Source organism: Bufo gargarizans, unplaced genomic scaffold, assembly GCF_014858855.1.
Source record: "Bufo gargarizans isolate SCDJY-AF-19 unplaced genomic scaffold, ASM1485885v1 original_scaffold_1573_pilon, whole genome shotgun sequence".
Taxonomy (NCBI): domain Eukaryota; kingdom Metazoa; phylum Chordata; class Amphibia; order Anura; family Bufonidae; genus Bufo; species Bufo gargarizans.
In genome coordinates, this window is record NW_025334418.1 from 132733 (window position 1) to 160688 (window position 27956).

Genomic DNA, 27956 nt, shown 5'->3' on the forward strand with positions numbered 1-27956 from the left:
GGGTATCTCTTAGAGATCCTCGCTCTCCTGGCCACCTCCAGAGAAACATATGGCCAATGACCACAAGGTCACTTTCAAATGGAGTTCTTCTCTCCCTAGGCCAACTATACAGATGCATATGGCCATGAATCCCAAGATCACTCTCAACCAGAGTTCCCCTCTCCCAGGCCACCTCTGCAGGTACATAGGACCATGGACCCCAGGGCCACTCTCAACTGAAGTTCATCTCTCCCCAGGCCACCTACAGATACATATGGCCTAAACCCAGGTAGTATGAGAATGTGATCAACTGGTAGAGTAAGGTTGATCCTTACATGTAAATCTATCCTCAAAGAACGTCAAGAAGCCATTTTTGGCCAAGTTCTTGCCCACATTTCCTCATAGTAAAAAACTATTACTAATGATTGATTTAGGCTAGTGTCACCCGTGCCTTGTCAGCTCTATTTTTTTTGTTCCTTCATAAAAGCAGAATGCTAAAAATGATAGAGCGCCAGATCCGTCATATGACGAATAACAACAGTGTTCAAAGGACTCTGTGGACTCACAACGAGGTCCGTAGTGTACCTTTATGGTGTCTATCATTTTCCTGGAAAAACAGTGCTGCATGCTGCACTATTTTTTTCTGGCAAATATGATGGAATTTGTAACTCAGCGGCTGACAAAAATGTGAACTCAGCCTTAGGGCTTGTTCACACGACCATGGTTTTGGTCCGCATCCGAGCCGCATATTTTGTGGCTCGGGTGCGGACCCATTCACTTCATTGGGGCCGTAAAAAATGCAGACAGCACTCCGTGTGTTGTCTGCACCCGTTGCTCCGTTCCGTGGCCCCCGCAAAAATTATGAGGCATGTCATATATTCTTGTCCGTTTTGCAGACAAGAATAGGCATTTCTATAAAGGGCCTCCTGTTCCGTTCCGCAAATTGCGGAAGGCACATGGGTGGCATCCGTGTTTTGCGGAACAACTGTCGTGTGAACAACTTTTTTGTACCTGCCTTACATCAGTATTTCGAAAACTACACAATAGGATTTTGTTAGTTCAAAGGGGGTGTTCAGGATAATGAAACATCCCGGATGAGCCCCCAAATGTTATAAAAAGATGTTACGGTACATTTATCTTGTTCTCTGCTCTGCCACATGGCTACTGCCCCCTGTGGTCTACAGCTGAGTACAGTGATTGCCTGCAGCGCTCATATTCTGTACCGTATACCGGCATGAGGACTGGACCAGCACTGCAGAGAAGGACGCTGGTGAAAACTGTAATAATAGCATCTTATTAATTTTAGACTATTCGGGTGCTCGTCCGAGATCTTTAATTATCTCAGACAACCTCTTTAAACTAACAGAACACTATAGTGTTCTTGTTAAAAAGTGGGACAATCTGGGGGCAGCTCTCCTATTACTTGTTAATGGGGTAGTGGGGCCTGATTTCATTTTGAGCTAAGGCCCCATCGACCACCCTGCTCCTATTTTTTGCTGAGATCTTTCTTAGACTTTTTATTCTGGTTTTACTTCCACCATTCCTCATACATTTTTCTGTGGCCTACAATTGTCCTCGCAGTCATAAATATATGACCCCACTGGTGGAGGACCATTCTAGGTATCCCACACAAGTACTATCCTGCAGTGCAAATAAAACCTGATATACAATCCCTGACATCTTATTTGTTGTTGTAGAGCGTTACCCATAGAGATGGCGGAGGGATCATAAATCGAGAGCAGACGGGGCCCTCGTTAGATGAAATTTAATTCTCGGAGAATCTGTCGAGTCATGTAAAACATAAAGAGATTTTTTTGTATTATGCATTCGAACAGTTGACCGGTTAGCGTCACGCCGCGTCTCCCGCCCTTGTTTTGCTGCTTGTTCTGGAAAAGGCACGTTTGCAGATCATGCATTATTTAAAAAGGCCGAAGCTCGGGGACCTAAGCATCACTTTAGATGAAAACCAAAAAAAGAAACAAAAAATGGGGCCTTGCTTCTCCACCGCGAAATGATGCAGAGAGGGCATGTTGACTCCTTGTATATAAATCAGACTGCAGGAATTCTACTCAACCATTTTCTGGCAAACTCAGTAGGTGTCACTGGGAAATGAGAAGACATCCGTGTTTTGTTTTATGTCTGGAGAATTGCTTTCACTTTATTTTTTTTTGTGCATTCATATTTAATTCATAACCGCTTCTGCAAGGCCACAGCAGAGGAAAGTGATGGAGGACGCCTAGCTTACACACGTCATGGGTGAAAGATCTTCTTCCGTGACCTTCGCTTGAGTCTTCAACTTGGTGTCAATCGCATATCACACGGCGTTCAACCAGGATTAGATCAATAGGAAAGAAAGAGAGGAAGCGGCATGACGGCTTACCTTTAGGATACCAAGGATCGGTGAATTCATACTTTCCCGATCCAATTGTTCGTAGCATCTGAACACCATTTGGGTTTTCGGCGGTCAAAGGTTGGCTGGGAGGCAGCTGCGGAGGGGTCTGGCCGTTTGTAGCTGGCACACTGTTAGGAAGCGCTGCAGAAGGTAGGGCAGGTGGTGGTGGAGGAAGGATGGGACAAGTCATGTGACCATTGCCTATAGCCGTATGGCCAGGATGAGGCACCTGACCCACACCGGTCAAGGAGGACATAGCTATTGGCTGACTGCGTCTGTACATGGTTTGGCTCTGTAGGTTCACCACCATGTTGCTCAGAGGTTGCGCAGGCTGCTGGTGCTGCTGGAGCTGGTAATGAGCAGTCATTAGAGGTAACTGTGGGGCGACGTGAGGAGGGATGGTGGGGGTGACACCTATGATGGGAGCTTGGACGTTGGCTGCTTGGCTATATATAGGAGGCTGGGTCATTCCATAAGTGTGAGCTATAAGAGATGCCTGGGTCCCCGCAGTGACGCTCTTTGCCCAAGGTGGGGTAGCTGGAAAAAAAAAATTGAATGCATTAAGAATCAAATTTCTAATTACTTTTATAATTGCATGTAATTAAAAATTTAGCATAGCCAGTGAGTTATTCAATGAAATGTATCTGCATGGCGCCACCTGCTGTTTGTTCTTTTCCTTATTTTCTGTCCGTCTCACTGAGCTGGTCGCACATGCTCAGTTTAAATCTTCAACTGTCACCAGCCATATCTTCTGATAGAAGCTGTGTCAGTTACAGGGAAAGAGCTGCAGCAAAAAGGGCTCTAAAGTGATATATGGTAGTATTATTTCAGCACCAAATGGTGGTAATATATAAACATTGTATTGTGGCATTTCAGCACTGTATGGTGGTATTACTTGAGCACTATATGGTAGTATTGTATCAACATTATATGCTGGTATAATCTGAGCACTGTTTGGCAATATTTTGTAAACACTGTATGGTGGTATTATTTCAGCACTGTATGGTGGTATTATTTCAGCACTGTATGGTGGTATTATTTCATCACTGTATGCTGGTATTCTTTAAGCACTATATGGTGGTATTCTTTCAGCACTGTATGCTGGTATTATTTCAGCACTGTATGGTGGTATTCTTTAAGCACTATATGGTGGTATTCTTTAAGCACTATATGGTGGTATTCTTTCAGCACTGTATGGTGGTATTCTTTCAGCACTGTATGGTGGTATTCTTTCAGCACTGTATGGTGGTATTATTTCATCACTGTGTGCTGGTATTCTTTAAGCACTATATGGTGGTATTCTTTCAGCACTGTATGGTGGTATTATTTCAGCACTATATGCTGGTATTATTTCAGCACTGTATGGTGGTATTCTTTAAGCACTATATGGTGGTATTATTTCAGCACTGTATGGTGTGGTGGTATTATTTCATCACTGTATGCTGGTATTCTTTAAGCACTATATGGTGGTATTCTTTCAGCACTATATGGTGGTATTATTTCAGCACTGTATGGTGGTATTATTTCAGCACTGTATGCTGGTATTATTTCAGCACTGTATGCTGGTATTATTTCAGCACTGTATGGTGGTATTATTTCAGCACTGTATGGTGGTATTATTTCAGCACTGTATGGTGGTATTATTTCAGCACTGTATGCTGGTATTATTTCAGCACTGTATGCTGGTATTATTTCAGCACTGTATGCTGGTATTATTTCAGCACTGTATGGTGGTATTATTTCAGCACTGTATGCTGGTATTATTTCAGCACTGTATGCTGGTATTATTTCAGCACTGTATGGTGGTATTATTTCAGCACTGTATGCTGGTATTATTTCAGCACTGTATGCTGGTATTATTTCAGCACTGTATGGTGGTATTATTTCAGCACTGTATGGTGGTATTATTTCAGCACAGCTTTTACAGTGTCAGATATTACTAACTTTTTTAACCACTATTTGGGGGGGGGGGGGGGGCTGTTAGTTAAGCATTTTTCCTTCGGTTTCTGAACCTTATACCATGGAGATGGTTTTGCTGTAAGCTACAGAGTGACCCTTCGGCAATACAATGCGGTGTACCGGAGATCTCTGACTGTGTCTCACAGTATACGGGGCTTTGATTAGAAAAGGAATCAAATTTTGGGAGCGAACGGGAGAAAGGGGGCGTTCTCCACGATGAAGCAACTTCTTGCTGGCAGTGGAGTGACCCCACATGAGGACACAAGGCCAGGGCCCCGCTCCCTGCTCATTATTATGGATTTACGTCCGGGGACTTGATGTCTTCTACAAACACGTATCTTCTGAAACACACAGTGCCACCCCCAACGCCCCCAAATCCCTGCGCTCATGTCACTCATAATCTCTCGGCTGCTATTTCGGGGAAAAGCCTCCGCTACCGGCAGCCTTGAAGCGCTCATTAATAATGCGCCAATTACCATAATGACTGGCCTATATAATTATATAGTGGATGTGTACCGCGCTCCTCTGTGCCAGGGAACATAATGCCGCTCTCAGCACTGGTGTAGCATCTGAAGAGAAGCTTGAGCTGTTGAGCCTCCATAAGGATAAGATTAGGCAATCGCATGTCTAGCAATTCCCCACCGTCGTCGTGTAATACACGTAATGTTGAAATAGTTATTGTTGCAAACAGAGCATAGGCATTGGTTTATGAATGTAGCTAAAGGTCTACAATTCCTAGTTATGATGCCATCTAGGGTAGTTGCTTAAATAGCAATTCCATAATGCACGGCTACCTTTGGAATCTGTACCATTTCGGAAAGGGCGTAAATGAGACTGTTGGTTGTGGTTCTTAATTTTTAGAAATTCTAGGTTTGATGCCACTTATACCATTATATAAGTTAATTGCTCAACTAGCAATTTCATAATGCACCGTTCTGATAGAAATTTGTATTGCTTCCAAAAGAGCATACATGAGACTGTTAGCTGCAATTCAGAAAGTTAGAAGTCCTAGGTTTGATGCCACATGATACCATTGTATAAGTTAATTACTCATCTAGCAATTCCATAATGCACTGCTACTATTGGAATTTGTGCAGTTTGCAAAAAGAAGTACTTGAGACTGTTAGTCATGATTCAGAATGTAAGAAGTCCTAGGTTTGATGCAGTTTATAATGAATTGCTCAACTAGTAATTCCACAATGCACTGTTCTCATTGGAATTTGTACCATTTCCAAAAAGGTTAAAATGAGACTGTTAGTTGTGGTTCAGAATTTTCAGAAGTCCTAGGTTTGATGCCACTCATACCACTGTATAAGTTAATGACTCAACTAGCAATTCCACAGTGTCAAGGCTGATAGTGTACTGTACACAGTTACAAGGGGAGCAGAAAGGTTTATAAAGAGGACTATAGTTTTGATCCAGAATTCGAGAGATCTACACGTCCCCGCTCTGATGCCACTAATAACATTGCATTAGATCATCGCTGAAAAGACAATTCCATAATGTAATGCTAATGGAGGATTTTACACGACTACTAGTCCTTGCAATGAAGTTTATAGAGGGATACATCTGCAGTACTGGTTCAGAATCACTAAAAGTCTTAGGTCTGAGGCCACTTATAAGACTGCATCAATTTCTTAACTAGCAATCGCATGATGTAATAAAGTTGCATGTAGACGAGGGAGGTTTATAGAGATCTTCAATACTGGTTTCTATTTTTGGTTTTAGCAAATTAAGAGAAATTCTTTCTACAATTCTCCTTTTATTATTACATGAGATAAGTGCTTAATTAGCAATTCCATAATGTCATGATATGGTGGGAATTACAAAATTGCAGCAGTAAGGTTTGCACATATATCTTTAGGATTGGTTTACAATTGGGATTTAGTGTCTTCATTGCTGCCAAATCACTTCATACATCATATTAGGGAATTCCCCATCAAGCAATTCCATAAACTAATATTATTTTGGGGACATCTACATTTACAAATGAAATAGAGGGGCTTACAATTAGACCATGAGTGTTTAGTTTAATGGGATGCCCTGATGCCACTTTAAAATTTGTATTAGAGGACTGCTGAACTAACAATTCCATATTGTGATATTTTAGTTGACATTTTTAGAGTTAACAGTGGAGCAGAAAGATTTATAGTGATATGTTTATTATTAGTTTATAATTTTAGTTCAGCATATCAAGGGAATCCTTAGCTGTGATGCCACTTTAAAGATTGTAATAGCAAGTTGCCTAACTAGCAATCCCATATTATTGGTGGGATTGCTCTACGATAGCCATAAGTGAAGAAGAGAACAATATCATTTTGGTTTAGTATATGCTTGAGATCGCTTAACTAGTAATTTCTCAATGCAGGGTGTGCCATACAATCAGATAGTATTGCTTAACTAGCAATTACAAATGTTATTTCCGAGTTTGCCCCCAAATAAGGGTTCCTGCAATGAGCTACCCCTGCACCCCTATTACTACTACTGTTAGCGCCAACGACAATGAAATTATAGAGAGTTGGAAATTGCTCATCGTCTTCTATGAATCTTGCAAAATTAATCAATGATTAGTTCCGGTAATATATTAGGGAATTGCTAATTTCACCTTTAATTAAGATTGGCAAAATATTCAGAAAATGTAAAAAAAAATATCCTTCTAATATAACTTAAATCACTTTTTTTTTTTTACATTTATTTGTGTTTTTGCTTCTTTAGTTAATTACTGTTAGGGGGAAATCTGGAAACCATCAAAAAGCAGGGCGATGGATCATATTAAAGGGGTTTTCCATTATAATGTTTTTCATACTGGTGGCCTATCCTCACTCCTGATCAGTCTTCTGCAGTAGCTCCAGCGTTGGAACTACACAGCGCTATCCCATTGTGTAATGGACATAGCTGGTTACTACAGCATTCATTTTAACGCAGTAACCAGCTGTGTCCACTACACAATATATGGCGCTGTGTACTCCTGGGCCCCGAGCTACTATTGAGCCAGTTGATCTGCGGTGGTGCCGGGTGTCGGACTCTTACCGATCTGACTTTGATAGCCTATCCTGAGGATAGGTCATCAATAAAAAAATACTGGACAACCCCTTTAAGGCTTTGCAACTCATCCCCATTCAAGTCAATGCTACAATACCAGGCTTAATACAGTGCTTAAAGTTTAAAATACACACACGATAAGGCCAATGAATCAGTCAACAGCAACTTGTTGATGGTTTCCACAATTCAACAAACATTTGACATTGCACATGTTTAAACTGGACACCCCTTTCAGGAATATTATGGGCTCACCTGGGTTTTCCCCTTTTCTCAGCTGCTTAGATGGAGGCTCCTCAGTATCCCATGGAGTGGACTGGTTGATAGGAGTCTGACCCCACCTCACGCTGGTCGCAAGCAATTGCCCTTGTGACTGTTTCTCGGCCTTGGACAGCACAGGCGTCTGAAAATGAAAACAGTGATTTGATTTAGTTAAAAGCTAAAAGGCTGATTCATTATCAATAGATGGGGGAAATTTTTTTTTTTTTTAAAGTACAAGCTATTGGGGTAAATGAAAACCGGCTGAGTTGCCCATAGCAACCAATCAGATGCCACCTTTCATTTTCCAAAGGAGCGCTAAAAAATGAAAGGCGGAATCTGATTTGTTGCTATGGGCAACTTAGCCTGTTTTCTTTTCCACCAGTTTTGACAAATCTCCCCTCTTTTCTACATAGATGCTTAAAGGGTGAGTATACTTATGCAACCATTTTTCTAATGCATAAAAAAATAAAATAAATCAACTGTATCAGCTTCTACATGGACTCATGTGCCTTGTTTCAAAACGTGAATTCAAAAGATTTGAGAATGAATAGGCTTACGCAGGCTAAGTGAATAAATATATAATGGTAATAATAAAAGGGAACAGAATTAAAGGCACAGAACTAATCAGTACCCTTACAATACGCACCTCCATGGCCACAGACTACAAACGATCCCTGTCTCATCTGATCCTGCTGGGAAGCGGTCCAGCAGGCTCGCTGTTAGGCCTCATGCACACGACCGTTGTTTCATTCCATGTCCGTTGTTCCGTTTTTTGTGATTTTCTGCGAACCCATTGACTTTCAATGAGTCCGTTGAAAACTCGGCTAATGCACCGTTTGTCATCCGCGTCCGTGATCCGTGGTTCCAGTCCGTCAAAAAAATCTAAACTGTTTTATTTTTTTCACGGAAAACAGTTCGCGGACCCATTCAAGTCAATGGGTCCGTGAATAAACGCGGAGGCACGCAAGATTGTCCTCCGCGCGTCCACGTCAGTTTTTTTCCTATCATTTGCATGGCAAACTTGACTTAGATTTTTTTTTTTTTACTTTCCTTCATAAAGTAAGACACACGGAAACAAAAACAGAAACGGATCACGGAACAACGGAACCCCATTTTGCGGAACGGAACACAACAACGGTCGTGTGCATGAGGCCTAAGGGTGCACTCAGCATTCAGTTCAATGGGAAACTGATTCTGCAGTGGTAAACGCTGCGACAAAATCAGTGCGGATTTTTCTGCAGCGTTTTCCACTTCAGGATCAATTTTCCATTGATTTGAATGGAGAGATTCTCAAAACAAAATTCGCAACAGAACATTATTTATGCTACGTAGCGGAGCGCAACGCAGGGATAGACAATTTAGGAGAAGACTTGATGTTGCGGATTTTCTGGCAGAAAATTCAGCCATATGTGAGTGCACCCTAATCGGGATTTTTCAAGGAAAACCACCTCTTTTAATTATAATTTTAAAAAAATCCATAATATTAACTGTCAACAGCAGCTGGCCTGCTTGCTTATGGTTTCCATTTCGAGAAAAGAACTAACAATTAGTTAAAGCAGCGTTAAATGTAACGGATATTTCATGCAAAGGCACTAGATATAATATTTTCAGATTATGGAGCAAGGCTGATTGAAAGGTAGAGCTGCCCTTTAAGAAGAAACGTGTGATCCAACCATTAGCGAGCGCCGGCTTGTTTCTCTCATCACTCACTGACAACCACGTAGAAAGCTCCGTATGAATAAAACCAAAATGCTAGAACGTTCTACCCGAGCTTTGTTCGCAGCAGCTCGAGACGTAGGGTTGACATTAAAATGCCCTGCGAGTATATGTGATGAAACATCTGTTTAAATAATCATTTTACGTGTGGGCGCTCTTCTCCGTCTCCTCGAAGCTGCGGTTTTATGTCGGGATTGTTTTCTTCCACTATATAGATATATATTTATGGGAAGTGAGCGCGGCGTTAAGATCTATAAAACATGAGAATCTGCGCAGTGAGAAGTGAGAGTTATGTAGCTGCCGGCTCGATGGCATCAGCCATGTTGAGGGTGGAGCGGCTCGATTGTATTTTCTATCGTGGTTCGCTGTGGATGTGTGGAAACTGCTTAAAGGGGTTGCCTCATCTCCTACATCTAGGAGGACTATCGCTAGGACATGCCATCAATGTCAGATAGGTGCAGGTCCCAACTCTGGGACCCTCTCCTATCTCCAGAACGAATTCCACGAAGTATAGAAAAGCATACTGCGCATGTGCAGTGTGCTCTCCAGTCACTACTATGGAAGTTCTGAAAATAGCCGAGCAAGCTGTTCTTGGAAATCCCATAGCGGTGAATGGAGAGCGCACCGCGCATGCACGTCTGCCACTCCATTCCCCGATATGGGACTGCTGGAAATAGTCAAGTCAGTGCTTGGCTATTTTCAGGACTGATAGTGGTAAATGGAGAGAGCTGCGCATGCGCAGCTCCTCTCTGTTCACATCAGGGGGCCCCCTTCTGGTGATAGGAATGAGTCCCAGAAGTGGGATCTGCACCAATCTGACACTGTTGGCATTTCCTAGCATTATGCTGTATGAGATGAGACAACCCCTTTAAACAGCAATTCCTCTTTAACAGTAGATTATAAGAATTGCCCAATTTACAGTATACCCTGTGGCGCTGTTTTACAGGCTTTTATTTTGATACTTAAAGGGGTATTCCGATGGTAGACATTAAAGGGTTTGTCCCATCTGAACATTTATTGATGGCATATGTTATAATTATCTGATAAATGTGGGTGCTCGCATCTATTGGATAATTACGGCATATCCGATCGATAAATGCTCAGATGGGATAACCCCTTTAAGGGTATGTCTCACAGGGAGGTGTCTGCTGGCTGTTGCATCCAGGTAGAGCATGCATGGAGAGGTGTGCATGTACGTAGCTCTCTCCATTTACTTCTATGGGAGTTAACCACACAAGAGTGCTACCATAAAAGCGAATGAAGAAAGCCATCCACCCTGGTGAGATGGCCGGGCATTTTAGTCTGGGGATATTAATGGTCTAAGATGACAATACTCCTTTAAAGAGGTTGTCTAGTAAGGGCCCTCCTTTAATAGCCAATGTGAAGAGCAGTTGCAAAGATTGCTTATTTCTCTGGAGGACACAAAACGTAACAGCCCATTGATTTCAATGAAACCTGTGTAATGCTTCAGTGGAGCCTTCTAAAGGTGGCCCTACACATCTGACTAATCCCCTTCACAGACATTATAAAATTCTGGATGCCTACAACCACCACTAGAGGGAGCTCAGGAGCTTACTGTGAACTGCTTTATTATTGAGCTCAATCTATTAACAGTAAACTCCTCAGCTCCCCCTAGTGGATGCTCAATGTCTGTAGAGGGGGATGTGGAGATCAGAGAAACAGAGTTACGACTACTATAAAGATATGTTAAGAGACTGCAGAATTGTGTGTGGACAATTACTTTAAATACTCTGTACTGCTGCTGGCATTCCATGCCTACCCATGTGTGCCCTCAGGATAAATAAGAGTAGGTACCATGACCACTGAGAAGCACGTACAGGCAGGAGTACATTGGGAGGCCACAATGACTATAACGTCCATAATTGACGGGGCGCCGTACCCAGCTCTGAAAATAGTAGAGACCGTCTGAGAACAGTCCAACGGTCCAACGCTGCAACAAAAATAACTAAAAAGTGGATTTAACAGATGCTGGAGAATGAAGCTACTTTCCGTGTTTCCAGGCAAGGGATGGAACATTGTAACGAGACCCTGGCCCAGTACTCACCCTCATCTGCCAATCCCATTTACAAAGCCAAAATATCCGTGAATGGGAAACACATTGGGTTAAAGTAACGTAGGAGCAAAATAGAGGGAGCTATTACACGCCATAATAACACTACAGGAAATAATAACTATAAAACAAAGCTAGAACCAGCCCTGTACCTCACATGGATCCAGAGATCTTTTCATTCATTGCTCCAATTGTTCTGCTAGGCTTGTTTCAAACTGGCAGCTCGGGGGGTGTCCTTTCTGCTGCAGCTCTCTCCCTATCACAAGTTAGGGCCCTGTTCTTTCTCAGGGGGCATATACTTTCTTCTGTAGCTCTTTCCCTGCAACTGCCACAGCTTCTAAAGGAAGATATGGCTGATGACAGTTGAAGATATAAACTGAGCGTGTGCGACCACCTCAGGGAGGTGGACAGAGAGATGATAAGGAAAGGAACAAATATATACAGATACATTTATTGAATAGCTCAGCGACTGTACAAATTTTTTTAATGACATGCATTATAAAAGTATTTAGATCCAGGTGCTGTTTGAAAAATGTAGAATATTTTCCGTGGGACAACCCATTTAAAGGGTATGCATACTTTTGCAGCCAATTTGATATAATTCCACAGTATATAAAATAAACAGATAAGTGGAAAACTTGGCACACAGCCTTGATAAAAAACAAAAACAGCCTACCGTTTTGTGTACACAGCGCAGAGGCAGACCTATGAGTTTCCATGGTTAAAGACTGTTATCAAGAACAGGGGCAAAGGAAGTTAAATGGCACATGTGCAGAGAACTTATGGGGTTTGTTTCTTGCCTGGAAACTTGGACACAACTACAGTCAGGTCCATAAATATTGGGACACCGACACAATTCTAACATTTTTGGCTCTGTACACCACCACAATGGATTTGAAATGAAACGAACAAGATGTGCAAATAACTGCAGACTGTCAGCTTTAATTTGAGGGTATTTACATCCACATCAGGTGAACGGTGCAGGAATTACAACAGTTTGCATCTGTGCCTCCCACTTGTTAAGGGACCAAAAGTAATGGGACAGAATAATAATCATAACTCAAACTTTCACTTTTTAATACTTGGTTGCAAATCCTTTGCAGTCAATTACAGACATCACCAGAGCTGGGTTTCATCCCTGGTAATGCTCTACCAGGCCTCTACTGCCACTGTCTTCAGTTCCTGCTTGTTCTTGGGGCATTTTGCCTTCAGTTTTATCTTCAGCAAGTGAAATGCAAGCTCAATCGGATTCAGGTCAGGGGATTGACTTGGCCATTGCATAACATTCCACTTCTTTCCCTTAAAAAACTCTTTGGTTGCATTTGCAGTATGCTTTGGGTCATTGTCCATCTGCACTGTGAAGCGCCGTCCAATGAGTTCTGAAGCATTTGGCTGAATATGAGCAGATAATATTGCCCGAAACACTTCAGAATTCATCCTGCTGCTTTTGTCAGCAGTCACATCATCAATAAATACAAGAGAAGCAGTTCCATTGGCAGCCATACATGCCCACGCCATGACACTACCACCACCATGCTTCACTGATGAGGTGGTATGCTTAGGATCATGAGCAGTTCCTTTCCTTCTCCATACTCTTCTCTTCCCATCACTCTGGTACAAGTTGATCTTGGTCTCATCTGTCCATAAGATGTTTTTCCAGAACTGTGAAGGCTTTTTTCGATGTCATTTGGCAAACTCTAATCTGGCCTTCCTGTTTTTGAGGCTCACCAATGGTTTACATCTTGTGGTGAACCCTCTGTATTCACTCTGGTGAAGTCTTCTCTTGATTGTTGACTTTGACACACATACACCTACCTCCTGGAGAGTGTTCTTGATCTGGCCAACTGTTGTGAAGGGTGTTTTCTTCACCAGGGAAAGAATTCTTTGGTCATCTACCACAGTTGTTTTCCGTGGTCTTCCGGGTCTTTTGGTGTTGCTGAGCTCACCGGTGTGTTCCTTCTTTTTAAGAATGTCCCAAATAGTTGTTTTGGCCACGCCTAATGTTTTTGCTATCTCTCTGATGGGTTTGTTCTGTTTTTTCAGCCTAATGATGGCTTGCTTCACTGATAGTGACAGCTCTTTGGATCTCATCTTGAGAGTTGACAGCAACAGATTACAAATGCAAATAGCAGACTGGAAATGAGCTCTGGACCTTTTATCTGCTCATTGTAATTGGGATAATGAGGGAATAACACAGACCTGTCCATGGAACAGCTGAGAAGCCAATTGTCCCATTACTTTTGGTCCCTTAACAAGTGGGAGGCACAGATGCAAACTGTTGTAATTCCTACACCGTTCACCTTTTTTGGATGTAAATACCCTCAAATTAAAGCTGACAGTCTGCAGTTACAGCACATCTTGTTTGTTTCATTTTAAATCCATTGCTGTAGTCTATAGAGCCAAAAATGTTAGCATTGTGTCGATGTCCCAATATTCATGGACCTGACTGTATGTTCAATTGATGGGGTCCAACCAGCTCTATTAGGTGGAATCTTCTGCTGCAGCAAGCTCCCTCCCAGGGGTATACACAGCCATGTGGCCATTTGTCATGACTCAAGGGGAGCCTGACACTGCAGAGGCCTGTGATTGGCTGCGGCGATGTCAAACCGGATGTTGACATCGATGGAGCCCAGAGGAACATCGCTGGCCTGCAAGAGAAGTAAGCCAAGTAAGTTTCCCTTTGCAGTTCCCGTAGCATGGGGCGGTTGGCCAACCCCCCCTTTTCCCCCAACACAACCCTTTTAAGCAAGTTATAGATGAAATGATCTTCAGAATGAAAATCTGGGCCCTTATTTTCATCAAACATACCCTTGCTCATTGTGGCCAAAGAGTTCTATTTTAATCTTATTGGTCCACAGGACTAGTTTCCAAAATGCATCAGGGTTGTTTAGATGTTTTTTGGCAAACTTCTGACACTGAATTTTGTGGTGACTCTTCCATGAAGGTCATATTTGTGCAGGTGTCTCTGAAGAGTAGAACAATGAACCACAACTCAAGAGTTTGCTAAATCTTCCTGAAGGTCTTTTGCAGTCAAGCGGAGGTTCTGATTTGTCTTTCTAGCAATCTTATGAGCAGCTGTCTCTGAAATTTTTCTTGGTCTTCCAGACGTTCATTTGACCTCCACTGTTCCTATTAACTGCCATTTCTTAATTATATTTTAAACTGAGGAAATGGCAACCTGAAAACGCTTCTATTAGCCTTCTCCTGCTTTGTGAGCCTCAACCATTATCATTTTCAGAGTGTTAGGTACCTGCTTAGAAGAACCCATGGCTGCTGTTTTTTGGGGACAAGATTAGAGGAGTCTGTAGATTTATAAAGCTTTGAAATTTGCATCACTTTCCTAACGAAGGTTGTGAACAAGCCTTATCCCTAACCGGCTAATTAAGGTCTGAGACTTCGGTCAAAGTTATCAGAGCACTCAAATGTCCTTGGGTACCCATACTTTTGCAAGGTACTCCTTTCTTTTTGTACAAAAAACTAAAAATATTTCACCTTCAACTTGCTTAACTGTTCACAGTAACAGTAATTTTGACCGAACTTTTGCATGCCACTGTACCATTGAAGCCTCCTCTGGTGCATTTAGAGGACTTTTGAATCCTTTGGCGAGTTTTTTCAACTTTTTTTTTTCTATTGTTTTATCTTTACTTTTTTTTAAATCCAAGTGAAGACCCAGAAACAAAAATTCAGCCGATCTCTCCCCAGGCCAGTCCCTATTTTATTTGCATTAAAGACGGCGGCAAAAACATAATGATATAAATTTTCATCCTGGCGCTTTCTGCAAAACTGGAATAAAAAGATGAATATTGTTTGTCTCCAGCTAAGTGAATGTGTCGGTAATTTATCACAATGGTTTAAGTCACTGGGGAAATAATTAGTGAATAGAGGATGGCACACAAGCTAGGGACGGCAAGAAAATAATCATCATAATGTGACTGCTATGGACTCGGAAGAGAAATACAAAGAGATCACAGTCACATCAGAACCAAACAAGCAGCCCGGCCCCTGAGGACCCTCATTCAAGGCCAAGTGTCAGTGAATGTCACCACAATGAATATTGCAGCCATAACAGAATCTACACCATCAACAGTCATGTGTGACACGTTTCATATAACTTTCCAGTACAAACTGATTTATTTACTGGTTTACTAATTAGGTTTCTTCACTTGAATATAATGCAAGAATATCTACCAGACTGCCACCACGACACTGATATCCTGTCTATCTGTCCACCAGTGTGTCCATCTGTCCTATGAGTCTGATGGATCTCTCTGGGATGCTCATGTTATCACAGTCTGCCCAGCATTTATTCAAAGGATAGTTTTGTTTTTTTTTCTGCTTGAAATACCCTGAAGGATTTCATTACAGATTGTCAGGGTAGATGGATAATGTTTGCACCATATAATCAGAGGCCACATATGAAATCAATGAGGCTGTGGACTGGATAATGTGTTAGAGGATGATGAGAGTCAGATGGAGAAGGCCTGTAGCTCGGGGGACATCCCCACGCGCCCGGTCCTCCCCTTTAAGGGTCTAATATGACATGTACATCCAGATATCTGGGTCATGAGGCTTCAGGGGCTCCTTATCTCCAGGTCTGATGTTTAATTTTGTATAATTTTTTTAATGTTATTCTTGATGGGAGAACATTATTGTTTTTATGGCCTACATCAATTTTTATTTCTTTTAAACACTGGGATAGGAGGGTCCTGGAAGTTATCACTTTGCCAGTGCTAATAGACAAGAGCCTGTGGGTCCCAATGCAAAATCTGTAACAGGGTCCCCACCTACAATATACCGTTTATAATACTGGTGTCTTATGAGGCACAGGGGCCCCTGGTGCGCCATGGCTTGGGTCTGACTGCTATGTCTATAGCTATGTCCCCAGCTTTGGCTTTTAAAGGGGGCACGGTAAAGCATATGGGGGGTTTGGTTGGTTACAGACTATGTAAGGATAATATTTCATTACAACAGAATGATGTCGACAGCGCTGCCAGGGAGGGCCACAAGAGCACTGTCAGGTGAGTCCATCCATGACAACATGATGTCTTCATTTCTGGTGCAACAGGGACTGGAAACTCTGCGGAATGGACCCTCACAGTTGGACCATCAGCCTCTACCTTTGTTTGAAAAGCCTGCCTGCAATCTAATTTTACAAAGTGCCGGACAACCCCCTTAAAGGGGGTTTTCCCACAATTATTATGGTATTTAGCAGATATGCCCATGTAGTTGTTTACCTCATGTACATCTACCCCATGCAGTTTTTTCAATTTGGACTCTCCAGACCCGTTTTCACCATGTAAACCAATCACTGTATGTAACACTTCCCGTTGCTGTATCCAACCAAATCCATGATGCACTTCTCCTTTCTCTGACACAGCTTTAGCACCGCCCCTAACAACGCCCAGCTGGTTTATAGCTCCTCTCACCCAGCAAGTTACATAGACACTCCCTTATCACTGCTGCTAACAACCCTCAGCTAGTTTATAGCTCCTCCCACCCCGCTAGTTACATAGACACTCCCCTATCACTGCTCCTAACACCACCCAGCTAGTTTATAGCTCCTCCCACCAGCTAGTTACATAGACACTCCCCTATCACCGCCCCTAACACCAAGCTAGTTTATAGCTCCTCCCACCCATCTAGTTACATAGACACTCCCCTATCACCGCCCCTAACAATGCCCAGCTAGTTTATAGCTCCTCCCACCCAGCTAGTTACATAGACACTCCCCTAACACTTCCGCTAACAATGCCTAGCTAGTTTATAACTCCTCCCACCCAGCTAGTTACATAGACACTCCCCTATGACTTCCCCGCCCATGGACATAACATAATAGGAAATTAAAAAAAATGGACACAGTCGTGTGACCACAGCCCAGAACGGCAGATACAGTAGGTGCAATAAAGGTCAAATAAATACATTACAAAATTACAGCGACCTTAATAAAGGATTATCTTAAAGGATATTGATGAAAACCGGAAATCCCCTTTAAGCTTTTTTCTTATTGGAGGACCCGTTTAACAAAAAGGCATTTTCCGAAGTAGACGTGCCCTTAAAGTGATCCTTAATAATGATACAGATGACGCTACTGAATCCCCCCACCAGAAATCTCCCTGGATCGGTCTCGATATCAGAATCCTCGACGCACACTTACAAGAAGCGATAAGGCATCTGGGAGACGCGCTTCACAAAACACTTACTTACAGAGCGAAGCCGAAAAATCCAGTATCTTGTTAATAACAGCCTCATTTATAATACATTACTCGGCCTCATAAAGCGCATCACTTTTATTGACTCCCCCCGATTCCAGGACTAGCCGGTGGAATAGAAGATATGAAGACAAGACTCTCACTTATTATCAGATCTCCCTGGCGGTGGCAGATCGTCAATAAGTTTGATGCCCGGTATTTTTTCTATAATTGACATCGATGCCTTGAAGGTAATCTTTGAATGGAAGAAGCGAAAAAGTAGATTATGCGAACATCGCGGCTGGCAGCGGTTTCGTGGCGCCATCTCTGGAGATATTATAACTGACGGAATACATCAGCAGAAAAATCCATTGATATTTAGAATGACCCCGGAGTTTATACCGCCTCATAGTATACCGCTCTTATACAGCAAGAAGACTAATGCATAAGGCATGTCCTGTTGGGCTCCCTAATATAATGACACTAAACGCAGTGAATAATACAGAGATGTAGCAGAGCCGAAGTGGCTATTTATCACCGTGTGCTGTTTTGTTTTCACATAGGATCGTATCTTTTGAATGGCCCCGACCTCCCAAACCTCCATTCACGTAAACCCATTCACGTTCGCTCAACTCTAGTTGTAATGAATCCAATAACGAATGTCGTATAATTGATCTGAGAAAGGATGAATTGGATGGACCTGTGTAAGGCCTCATGCACACAACCGTATTTTGGGTCCGTGTCCGATACGCATTTTTTGCAGATTGTACGCAGAACCATTCATTCCTATGGGGCTGTAATATAGGGCGGACAGCACACGGATGTGTGTCCTATTCTGGTCCGTTTTGTGAACAAAAATAGGCATTTCTATAACAGGGAAAAATAGGATACGCGCGGACGGTATCTGTATTTCACGGATCTGCAGACCACAAGATGTGTGAATGAGGCCTAACTATGTGACTATATGTATGTAACTATGTGATTCCTCAGAGAGGCTTCTGCGAGGGTTGGGCGATATCAAAAATATTCCCACGATAACGATGTTAGGAAATTTATCGCGATAACGATTTAGAAGAAGCGGTATATCGTTGACACCGGTTCACCTTCTGCGCACACTGCTGGTGACACTATACTGGATCCATCACACTGCATAATTATATACTTTATAGTTCAGCTCTGACATCATCTGCATGCAGAGTCTGCCGACGTTTCCTTTCCCAGAAGTCAATAGGCTATGTCGCTTTTATGTAACCTACAGGACTAGAACAGGAAGAAAAGAAAAGAAAAAAACCACCCACAGCTACAATATAATAGCACAAATGACACATACCCAGACCGCCAGAAATGCTTTAAACTTGGCGAGTTACCACGGTGCACAAACAACCTCAAAGAGCCTGACGACAAAGTCAGCTCTCCTACATCTGCACACCAAACCAGCCATCTGAGAGTCCCAGCAGAAATGCCGTCTCAACTTTCTTTCTGGTTTTGAGTCGCATCAAAGGATGTTTTCTGCAGCGAGACGTGTAACAGCCAGATGTTGCGTGTATTCCTGCAATGTGGGGAGCGTTTTATTAAAACGGCTCGGAAACATAGAGGGATGCCACGTGACATTGCCCCCATCCCTCCATGATGTGACGGGACATTTGGGGGGAGATTAATGGGCATCTTAAGAAAATAAACCAGATAAAAACGATGTTAGAAAACACTTGTAGCCGTCATTTTTCTTCCTCTCCATTCAAGTTCATCAAAGACTCTTCGCCCTGGGCACCGAGAACATGAAGCTAAGGAACACAGAACTTTAAGGAACCTCGTGCACTGAACTCTCTTCAGTCAGATGCCTTCTAAGGGCTTCTTCAAACCTTTGATTTCTATTCCAATGGTACTCCCATATGTACACAAGGTGGAGGGAGGGTAATCGTTAATGCTGAGTGTCCTGGGTAGTTTAAAGGGAAACTCTGCAATGCTTCATTAGGAAGGCTTCCAGCAGAGATAACACCCTATACCTGGGCCGTTGTGCCTGAGGGTCCTTCAGACCCCTCAGTAACGTAGGCAGTTGCCAGCATTATAGGCCCTGTTACAGATTTTGCATTAGCAGCAGGGTCTGACTGCTGAGATCCCCACTTATCATGAGAACAAGGGTCCCGTTTCCCCCCTTGTGACAGCCATTTTTGTTACTAGGCACATAAGGGCATGAGCCTAGGGCTGCGATGGCTAACCTCCAGCACTCCAGCTGTGGTAAAACTACAACTCCCAACATTTACACTTGCTTGGTTGTTCTCAGAACACCTTAGAAATGAAAGTAGCATGCTGGGAGTCGTAGTTTCATCACAGCTGGAGTACCGGAGGTTAGCCATCACTGACCTAGGGTGTCAGAAATCTGAAAGGAAGGGGGTTGCACTTCTCAAAGAAAACTAAATGATTTATATTGATTGCTTCACCTTAGGCCTCATGCACACCAACGTATTTTCTTTCCGTGTCTATTCCGTTTTTTTTGCGGACTGTATGCGGAACCATTCATTTCAATGGGTTCCACACAAAAAAACGGGAGCTCATTCTCCCTGGCTATGAGCGGCGTGCTCTGATTGGATGAGCTCACAGCCAGGGGGAAGACAACCGCTCCAGTCTCCGCCTAGTATAACCAAGTTGGCTAATTAAAATATAAGGCGCCGAAATCAACGGGGGACAACAGCGGGTCTTTAAAAAAAATAGATAAAATAAAAGGTGCGATGACATTAGTGTGGGCCGCCCTATAAGGTAAGACCCTAATTAGACTAGGGTTAAAGCTCATGCACACGACAGTATTTTGCATTCAGTATACTGGCCGTTATTTTTAGTTCAGTATGCGGTACATATACTGAACCATTCATTTCAATGGTTCAGCAAAAAAAACTGAAGTGTCTCCGTGTGCATTCTGTTTCCGCATTTCCGTACAGTGAAAAGATAGAACATGTCCTATTATTCTCCGCAAATCACGGTGCTTGGCTCCAGTCAAGTCAATGGTTTCACAAAAAAAAAAACGAACACATACGGAAATGCATCCATATGTCTTCCGTATCCGTTCCGTTTTTGCGGAACCATCTATTGAAAATGTTATGCCCAGCCCCATTTTTTCTATGTAATTACAGTATACTGTATATGGCATACGGAAAAACGGAACAGAAACGGAAACACAACGGAAACAAAAACGGAACAACAGATCAGTGACAAACGGCCCGCAAGACACTGAAAAAGCCACACGGTCGTGTGAAAGAGGCCTTAAACAGATGAAAGGTCCTCTTTAAGTCCCCTGACTTGTAGTTATAATAAACAAAAATGATAAGGAGACATCAGAGCAGTCAGATGAGGAGTAAGATGAAGCCGGTATATGACCCATATGTACATTGCCAACTAATAAGAGGATTTCTCTGTCTGTCACACAGCAGGCCATTCCACGGTCTACACACTGACATGAAAGTAGTAAAACCTCTCAGTATAACCTAAAAAACAAAACAAAAACTGCCGTAAAATCAATGGGAAAATCAGAGCTGGATAGTGCACGTTGTGATTTTTCCAATCATAGCATGCACCCTCCATTGATGGAGATGCCTCTTCTACTTGTGCATTAGGTTTGCTGTGTAAGAGTATATTTAGAGGAGATGTTTTTCAGCACAGTCAAAACTGCACTAAAAAGGCACTTAAAACTGCACCGAGTTTGTGAAGCCATGTATTTTCTTCCAGGTTAAAATGCAACATAAATGCATAGCACCTGTATAAACTGCATGGCCAATAACCACATCACAAAACCACACAAATCACGGTGAAACCAAGTGCGTTTCCAACACTGTTTTTTACCGCATGGTGGATATCATTTTAGGTAGCTACTTTATACCCTCAAGTCAATAGGCGGCTTTAGCTGAACTGTGGTGTGAGCACTAAACAGGCGCCTAGTAGGGCTCCGCCAATTTTAATGGCGTGGTGGTCACCAGCCGTGTACCATCAATGGAGTCAGATCATGGGACTGGGAACGAGGGACTGGCACTGAACTGCTTCTTCTTCTTGATATAAAATCACTGCAAGTCACCACTAGATTATTACAGCTTCCACTGTAATTGTATACGTTCTTTTGTGCTGAGCTCCCCCTGGTGGTGGCTGCCGGCAGCCAGAGTTGTAATGGAAGAGCAGAGTTCTCAGTGTATAAAATAAATTGAGAAATATGCTGTTAAGAATGAGCACCATATTTTTAAAGCACCCTGATAATACAAGTCAGATAAAGTGGGTGAGGCCAAAGACAACTTTTTTTCATTACATTTTGTTTTTAATTGAAAATGTAAGAAATCAGAAATCTGTGTTGTTGCACTTTACGTTCTGCATTGCCGGGAGTGATTGACCTGAGAGATCTGTGTACGCCCCTGGTGGTGCACTACCGCTCAAATCAAAATCAATAGGACTGGCAGCGAAAGCCCTGTGCTGTACCAGTTCCATAGAGAGTGAATGAAGCAGAAGTGGCCACCGCTCCATTCAACACTATACTCATGATTGGTGGGTGTCCCAGGCAGGGGTCCACCACAAATGAGGTCAGGTGAGGCAATCGCCTCAGGCGGCACCAGGTAGGGTCAAGGGGGGGGGGAGCAGAAGGGCCATGGGCAATGAGCTCTTTCATTGTGGCAAAGGGGTTAGGTTAAGAAATTGGCATGGGGTCCCTGGTCCCAGGAGTCGGACTCCTGTGGGTAGGTGATCCGTGTTTTTTTGTGGATCAACCCTTTTACCAAAGGCTGAGGAAGGGGGGTTATAATTTGTAGGGGCCAATACAGATGGCATTGGGCCCTCCATGGTAAAATTGTAGTGGGTACTATATTACAGGTACGAGTAATGGGAACCCCATGGGTGTTGGGGTGCTGTCCTATTGGATGGGAATGTATCCGTCCCGGCTTTATCTCTATCTGAGAGGCGCACATAAATATTCCTTATGTGGGAGTTCTTCCCTAAAGTTGACAGCACGGCTATTAATGTGACTCAAATATTACAGAACGCACAGGCTTGTAAGTGCCGTAGATTATCTCCGGGAAAACTCGTTTTTACTGGAGGAAACTGCTGCCATGTTCAGTGACTTGGGGCAAACAGGACATAAATGCGTAATTTCTAATCCTGCCTGACACCTATGGGAGCAGAAATGTTAAAAAGTTCCCTGTGTATATTATTAGACCCCAGAGATCACCACCATGGACCGTAGCACTAGCTATGGGGCCCACAGGTTGAGGGGGCCATTAGGGTGCAAGCTTGTACTTTTTTAGTGAGGAATAACAGTATGGCGGCTTTTAGTTTTTTTGTTATTATGTGGGTTTTCGGATATATTGAGCTATTATACATACCTTTAATTATTGCTAATTATGCTGCTGTTTTAAATTTCTTACACTATGGGGTAGGGGCCCCATCTTATTTTGCTACGGGGTCCTATGAATTATAGTTAAGACCCCGATCACAACATCCTGTTATATACAGAGAACTGACAAAATCCAAAAGGGTTCAAATGGGCCAAGGAGAAATGGGCCAAGGAGTTGTGCCATGAAAAATATTCTACGATTTTCAAACCAGCACCTGGATCTGAATACGTTTGTAATGGCATGGAATTAAAAATTTTGTATAGCCATTGAGCTATTCAATAAAATGTATAGCGCCACCTGCTGTTTGTTCTTTTCCTTATTTCTCTGTCCACCTCACTGAGGTGGTCGCACACGCTCAGTTTAAATCTTCAACTGACACCAGCCATATCTTCTGTTAAACACTGTGCCAGTTATAGGGAGAGAGCTACAGCAGAAAGGACACCCCCTTGACAAAGGACACAACCCCTGAGCTGCCAGCCTACATAAATCTAACAGAAAAAATGGAGCAATGAATGGGGAGATCTCTGGATCCATGTGAGGTACAGGGCTGGTTCTAGCTTTATTAGAAAGTGATTGTCATGTACTATAAGATGTCAGATTTTTTTTACATCACTCATGGCATGACCCCTTTAGCTCAGTGTTCCCTGGTCGTATTGCTGCACGAGGTCCCAATATCTCTCAGCATCAGGATGTAGTATATGGCCTCACACACACCTTCCTTATGCTGGCTTGTGTCAGGATTCTGCAAGCAGTGGCATCCAGAGCATTGGGGAGTGGGGGGCTGTTAGTATTTGGGGATTCTGATCTGAGGTCTAAAATATTTTCCTCTGGTCTGAGGTCTGAATTTAGTGGCTTGATCTAAGATCTGATTAATTTAGTGGTCTAATCTGGGGTCTGATTTAGGGATCTGCTCTGTAGTTTAATTAGTTTAGGACTACTTTGGCTGTCTGGTCTGGGGTCTGGTGAATTAACTTAGGGGGATGGTCAGGGGTCTGACTTTATTTAGGGATCTTCTCTGGGTCTGATTATTTTTGGGGTATGGAGTCTAAATAACTTAGATGTCTGGTCTAGGGTCTGATTTTTCTAAGGGCTTAGTCGTAGAGTTGAGCGAAGCGAGCTTCAGATGCTTAATCTGAAGTCACGTTGTTCAAAACTTCGGAATAATACTGTATGGAGATTCGTCTCTGTACAGTATTAGAATGTATGGGCTCCGATGAGCCGAAGTAAGTTATTTACGAGACTTCGTTAAATAATTTCGGTAGTAGATTTTTAAAATGGAAAATCACTTTAAAACTTGAAACCGACCTACCAAAGTTATTCAACAAAGTCACACGCAATTTCGGCTCATCGGAGACCATACATTCTAATACTGTACGGAGACTAATCTCCGTACAATATTATTTAGAAGTTTTGAACGAAGTGACTTTGGATTATGCATCCGTAGCTTGCTTCGCTCAACTCTAGTCAGAGGTGTTGTCTAGGGTCTGGAATTATATTTTGGTCTGGCATGTGCTCCCTCTGTGAGCTGTTTCTCAAAAAAATGGGCTCCACATGGCGGTATTATTTCGCTATTGTTTGGCATTACTTTGGAAATATCTGTACATTACGGTATGTATACAGTAGGGTGCTTTGAGTGTTTCCTATCCAAGCACCTCCTATGTATTCAAGTCCATGAACCGCCCCACCCCCCCCCCTGCAAAATCCTGTTTGCCCCTGCGGAGAAATCATGGGTCGCTGGAACGTTGCAAAGGGTGGAGCTTAGCGGAAAGAGGGCAGGGCTTAGTATTCCAGGACTCTCACCACCATGGTAGCTATTGCAATGGATTTTGAAGGCTCCAATACAGCCGCTCACCCTCATGACAGACCATACGTTATATGCACCTGGACTAATCTACAGCAATACAAACCTACAGTATCGACACATATCTTCTTAAATGGATGCTCCAGTGATTAAAATGCATCACAGGTAAGTAATAAATGCTCAGGATACATTGCTTCTCACCCTACTTTTCCTAGAACAGATAAAAGTTCAGCCTAATTTGCAATACATGGTGACATTTTGATTATATTGAGATTTTTTAGAAGTTAATTGAAAAAAAAAAATACATAATTTGAGTGCTGGAAATAATGGAAGACAGAACGATCACAATGAAATAAGAAGTCGAAACAAAACGTTACATAAAATTGCGTCTAAGGAATTCATTTCTATCTGCATTACAAAAAAGCAAAGCAGCGAAGACTTAATTGGATTCTCTATTACATAACGAATGTTCTCCTAGTCCCCTTCAACTCTGCCAAAACTGGAAAGGACTGTTGTTATCTCAGCGGGACGGTGACCTTGACATGTGCCATCAAGTTGGCAGGCCGGAATTATGGATAATTTAAGTCACAACTGTCTTTGCATTACAAGAAGCTCTGCTCCCCTGGAACTACGGTAGTTTAAATCCGGCGTAGTTATACATTTCTTTACATTCGCTCCATCAGGCATCCCAAAAATAGGAAGAATCACCCGGGAAGTCAAGCAATTTTCCGGCAAAGCTTCGAGAACGCTTCTGGCATACATAGGAGGTCCAGAAACAGAATCCAAAATAGGGCTCCTTGCTGGTTCTTCTTCATGGCATCACAACCTATTAACTAACAAGAAGGTCTTGGGCTTGTTGCCCCCTTTCTCATAGGATTGGAGGGCGGCATTACCTTCTCGCTGTTTCTCCATCACATGTAGGGTGGTTCCTCAATAGTCACCTTGCCTGGTACAGTCAGTCAAGAAGAAGCAGGAGGAGCAAGAGTGCACAGAGTGTCTTGGGCCCACCCTTGGTGCACTTAACTGCTCATTTGCATATTAATTAAAAAGTACTTTTTCTCCAGGATGAAGGAATGGATGGTTAAGTGAAAGGAATCATTACATTCAGCTGAGCTAGTCCTGTGAGGCATTGTGTCTGGTCTAGCATTGAATTTCCCAGTGCCACGCTCCCTTTAAGAGGTGTAAAATATCTTGTAACCAATCAGATGAAGGTAATGATAAGAGCAGCAGATGAGGAGTGTGCTGATTTTGAGGGAAGCAGTGACCTGTTCACTTGTCTAATGTTAGTGAAGACAGACCTGTGAGTGATAGGGGCAGGAGCAGTGGGCCCGAGAGGGGATAAGGAAAGGATGGGAGTGGTAGTTGTGGATGATGGAGGTTGTGGTAGTATGGTGGCAGTCCTCATTCTGGTGCTCCCTGGGCTGTGCAGAGATGGGAGAGGCGCACCTATGGGCATAGCTATAGGGGGTGCAGAGGCAGCAGTCACTACCGAGCCCCGGACCTGGAGGGGGCCCAAAGAACCTTGTGCCACAAAAGAAAACACTGGTATTATAGAAAGTGCATGCTGGTCAAGTTACATCTCTGGCTGGAGGGAAGGGGTTAGGTCAAGAATTTGGCATGGGGGGGGGGGGTACCGTTTCAATTTTTGCCTCAGGAAGCACGAAGGCTATGTGCTTCCCTGCCCCTGGCCACAAAGCACTAAGGGAAGGGGGGCCCAAGCTGGACACTTGTACCAGGACCCATGAGCCTTTAGCTATGCCCATGGGCACACCATTTCGTCCCCTCAGGTCACACCCTGGCTTGGGGTCTCCTGCCTGTTGGTAGATGGGGTACTCTTGGTCTCAGTGGGTTTTGAGGTGCACGGCTCCCTTAATATGCTGGGAAAGAGCAATAAGGTGGCAATGCAAGGGATGATGTGATACAATGATAAGGTCAATTTTAGGGTAAAAGGTCCACTGTACTTTACTGAAGCAACTTAGCAGACAGCATAAACGGGCGCATGTAACAGTGGGCTCAGTCTCTACAGGTTGCATATATAGTTTTCCAAGACTGAATATAGGGAGAAATGAGTAGTCTCTCTGCAGTAAATATGGGCAAACTTCTTAAATCAGTAAAGAGGTGCAACCTTTCACTCTCTAATTTCTTTTGTTCAGCCAGTATTTCTATAATACCCAGCTGTAGGGTGTAGTTGTTTACCAGGTGGCCAATCTGTCCCAGAAATATAGTAATGGGCCGGAGGTTCATCACCCCACCCAAATGCAGTGAAGTCCACAGCGGACATACATGCATTACCTTCACTGGCTTTTTGTCCATGCACTGTCCCTTGAAATGGCCTTCAACCTTCTGTAACGTTCAATACTTCTCTCTCTCTCAAGGGTCAGCTTTAAACCGTTCTGGCTGCTCTTGGCTCACAGAACTGGTGTGCCCTGTCTTCTGTCCCTGACTACTACACAGACTCAGCTTCTCTGTCCTCAGTTATCACTCACTGACGGACTACAGCACCCATATAAGAGGGCTGGGGACATCTAGGGCTGCTGGATTAACCCTCTACCCCATATACAGCTCTTGGGATCACAAATACACAGAGAAAATACATTAACCCATTTTAACAGTGAACCACTGGGTCACCGCACAGGCATATGGTGGGTGAGAGGGTACGTTATCCATGAGTCGGTTAGATAACCGTAATTATGTCAGCAGTGACTAATTAACCCTTGTTAGGACTGAACCAGCAGAAGAAGCTGAGTATGTTTATCATGTGCATCGCAGTGACTAATTAACCTTTGTTAGGACTGAACCAGCAGAAGAAGCTGAGTATGTTCATCATGTGGAAGGCAGTGACTAGTTAACCCTTGTCACGGCTGCACCACCTCCTAAATACTATGTACTTCTGCAGATGTCTTCTTGAAAACTAACATCATCGGAATATGCAGTAGTTCAACGTGACCATTAAACCTCCCAAAAATCTGTCCTTGTGAAACCCTTTAATTGAGACCCTACTGGTATGGTATACATGTCATGTGCATTTTGGGCAGCAGATATATGAATTTGACCTTAGGATACATATACTATATATACATACCAGGTCGGTTTTATTTTCGTTATGATTCTCATTAGTCTTACAACTTAATAAAGCCAAACTATGGTTCCACATTGAATAAAACATTAGTGCCCAAATTTCTATTTCGAA

At 43.0% G+C, this 27956-nt stretch overlaps 1 protein-coding gene across 1 annotated transcript in view; it reads right to left on the reverse strand.

Annotated features, from left to right (window-relative positions):
• Positions 1-27956, reverse strand: part of LOC122923402 (kelch-like protein 29) — a gene marked incomplete at its 3' end in the record, with an annotated part of 166656 nt that overhangs the window by 125472 nt on the left and 13228 nt on the right. Inside the window, exons 2-3 of the mRNA XM_044274198.1 lie at positions 7625-7772; positions 2360-2908 (exon numbers count right to left, since the gene is read on the reverse strand). Coding sequence (XP_044130133.1) covers positions 2360-2908; positions 7625-7772 — 697 coding nt within the window. The remainder of the gene's footprint in view (positions 1-2359; positions 2909-7624; positions 7773-27956) is intronic.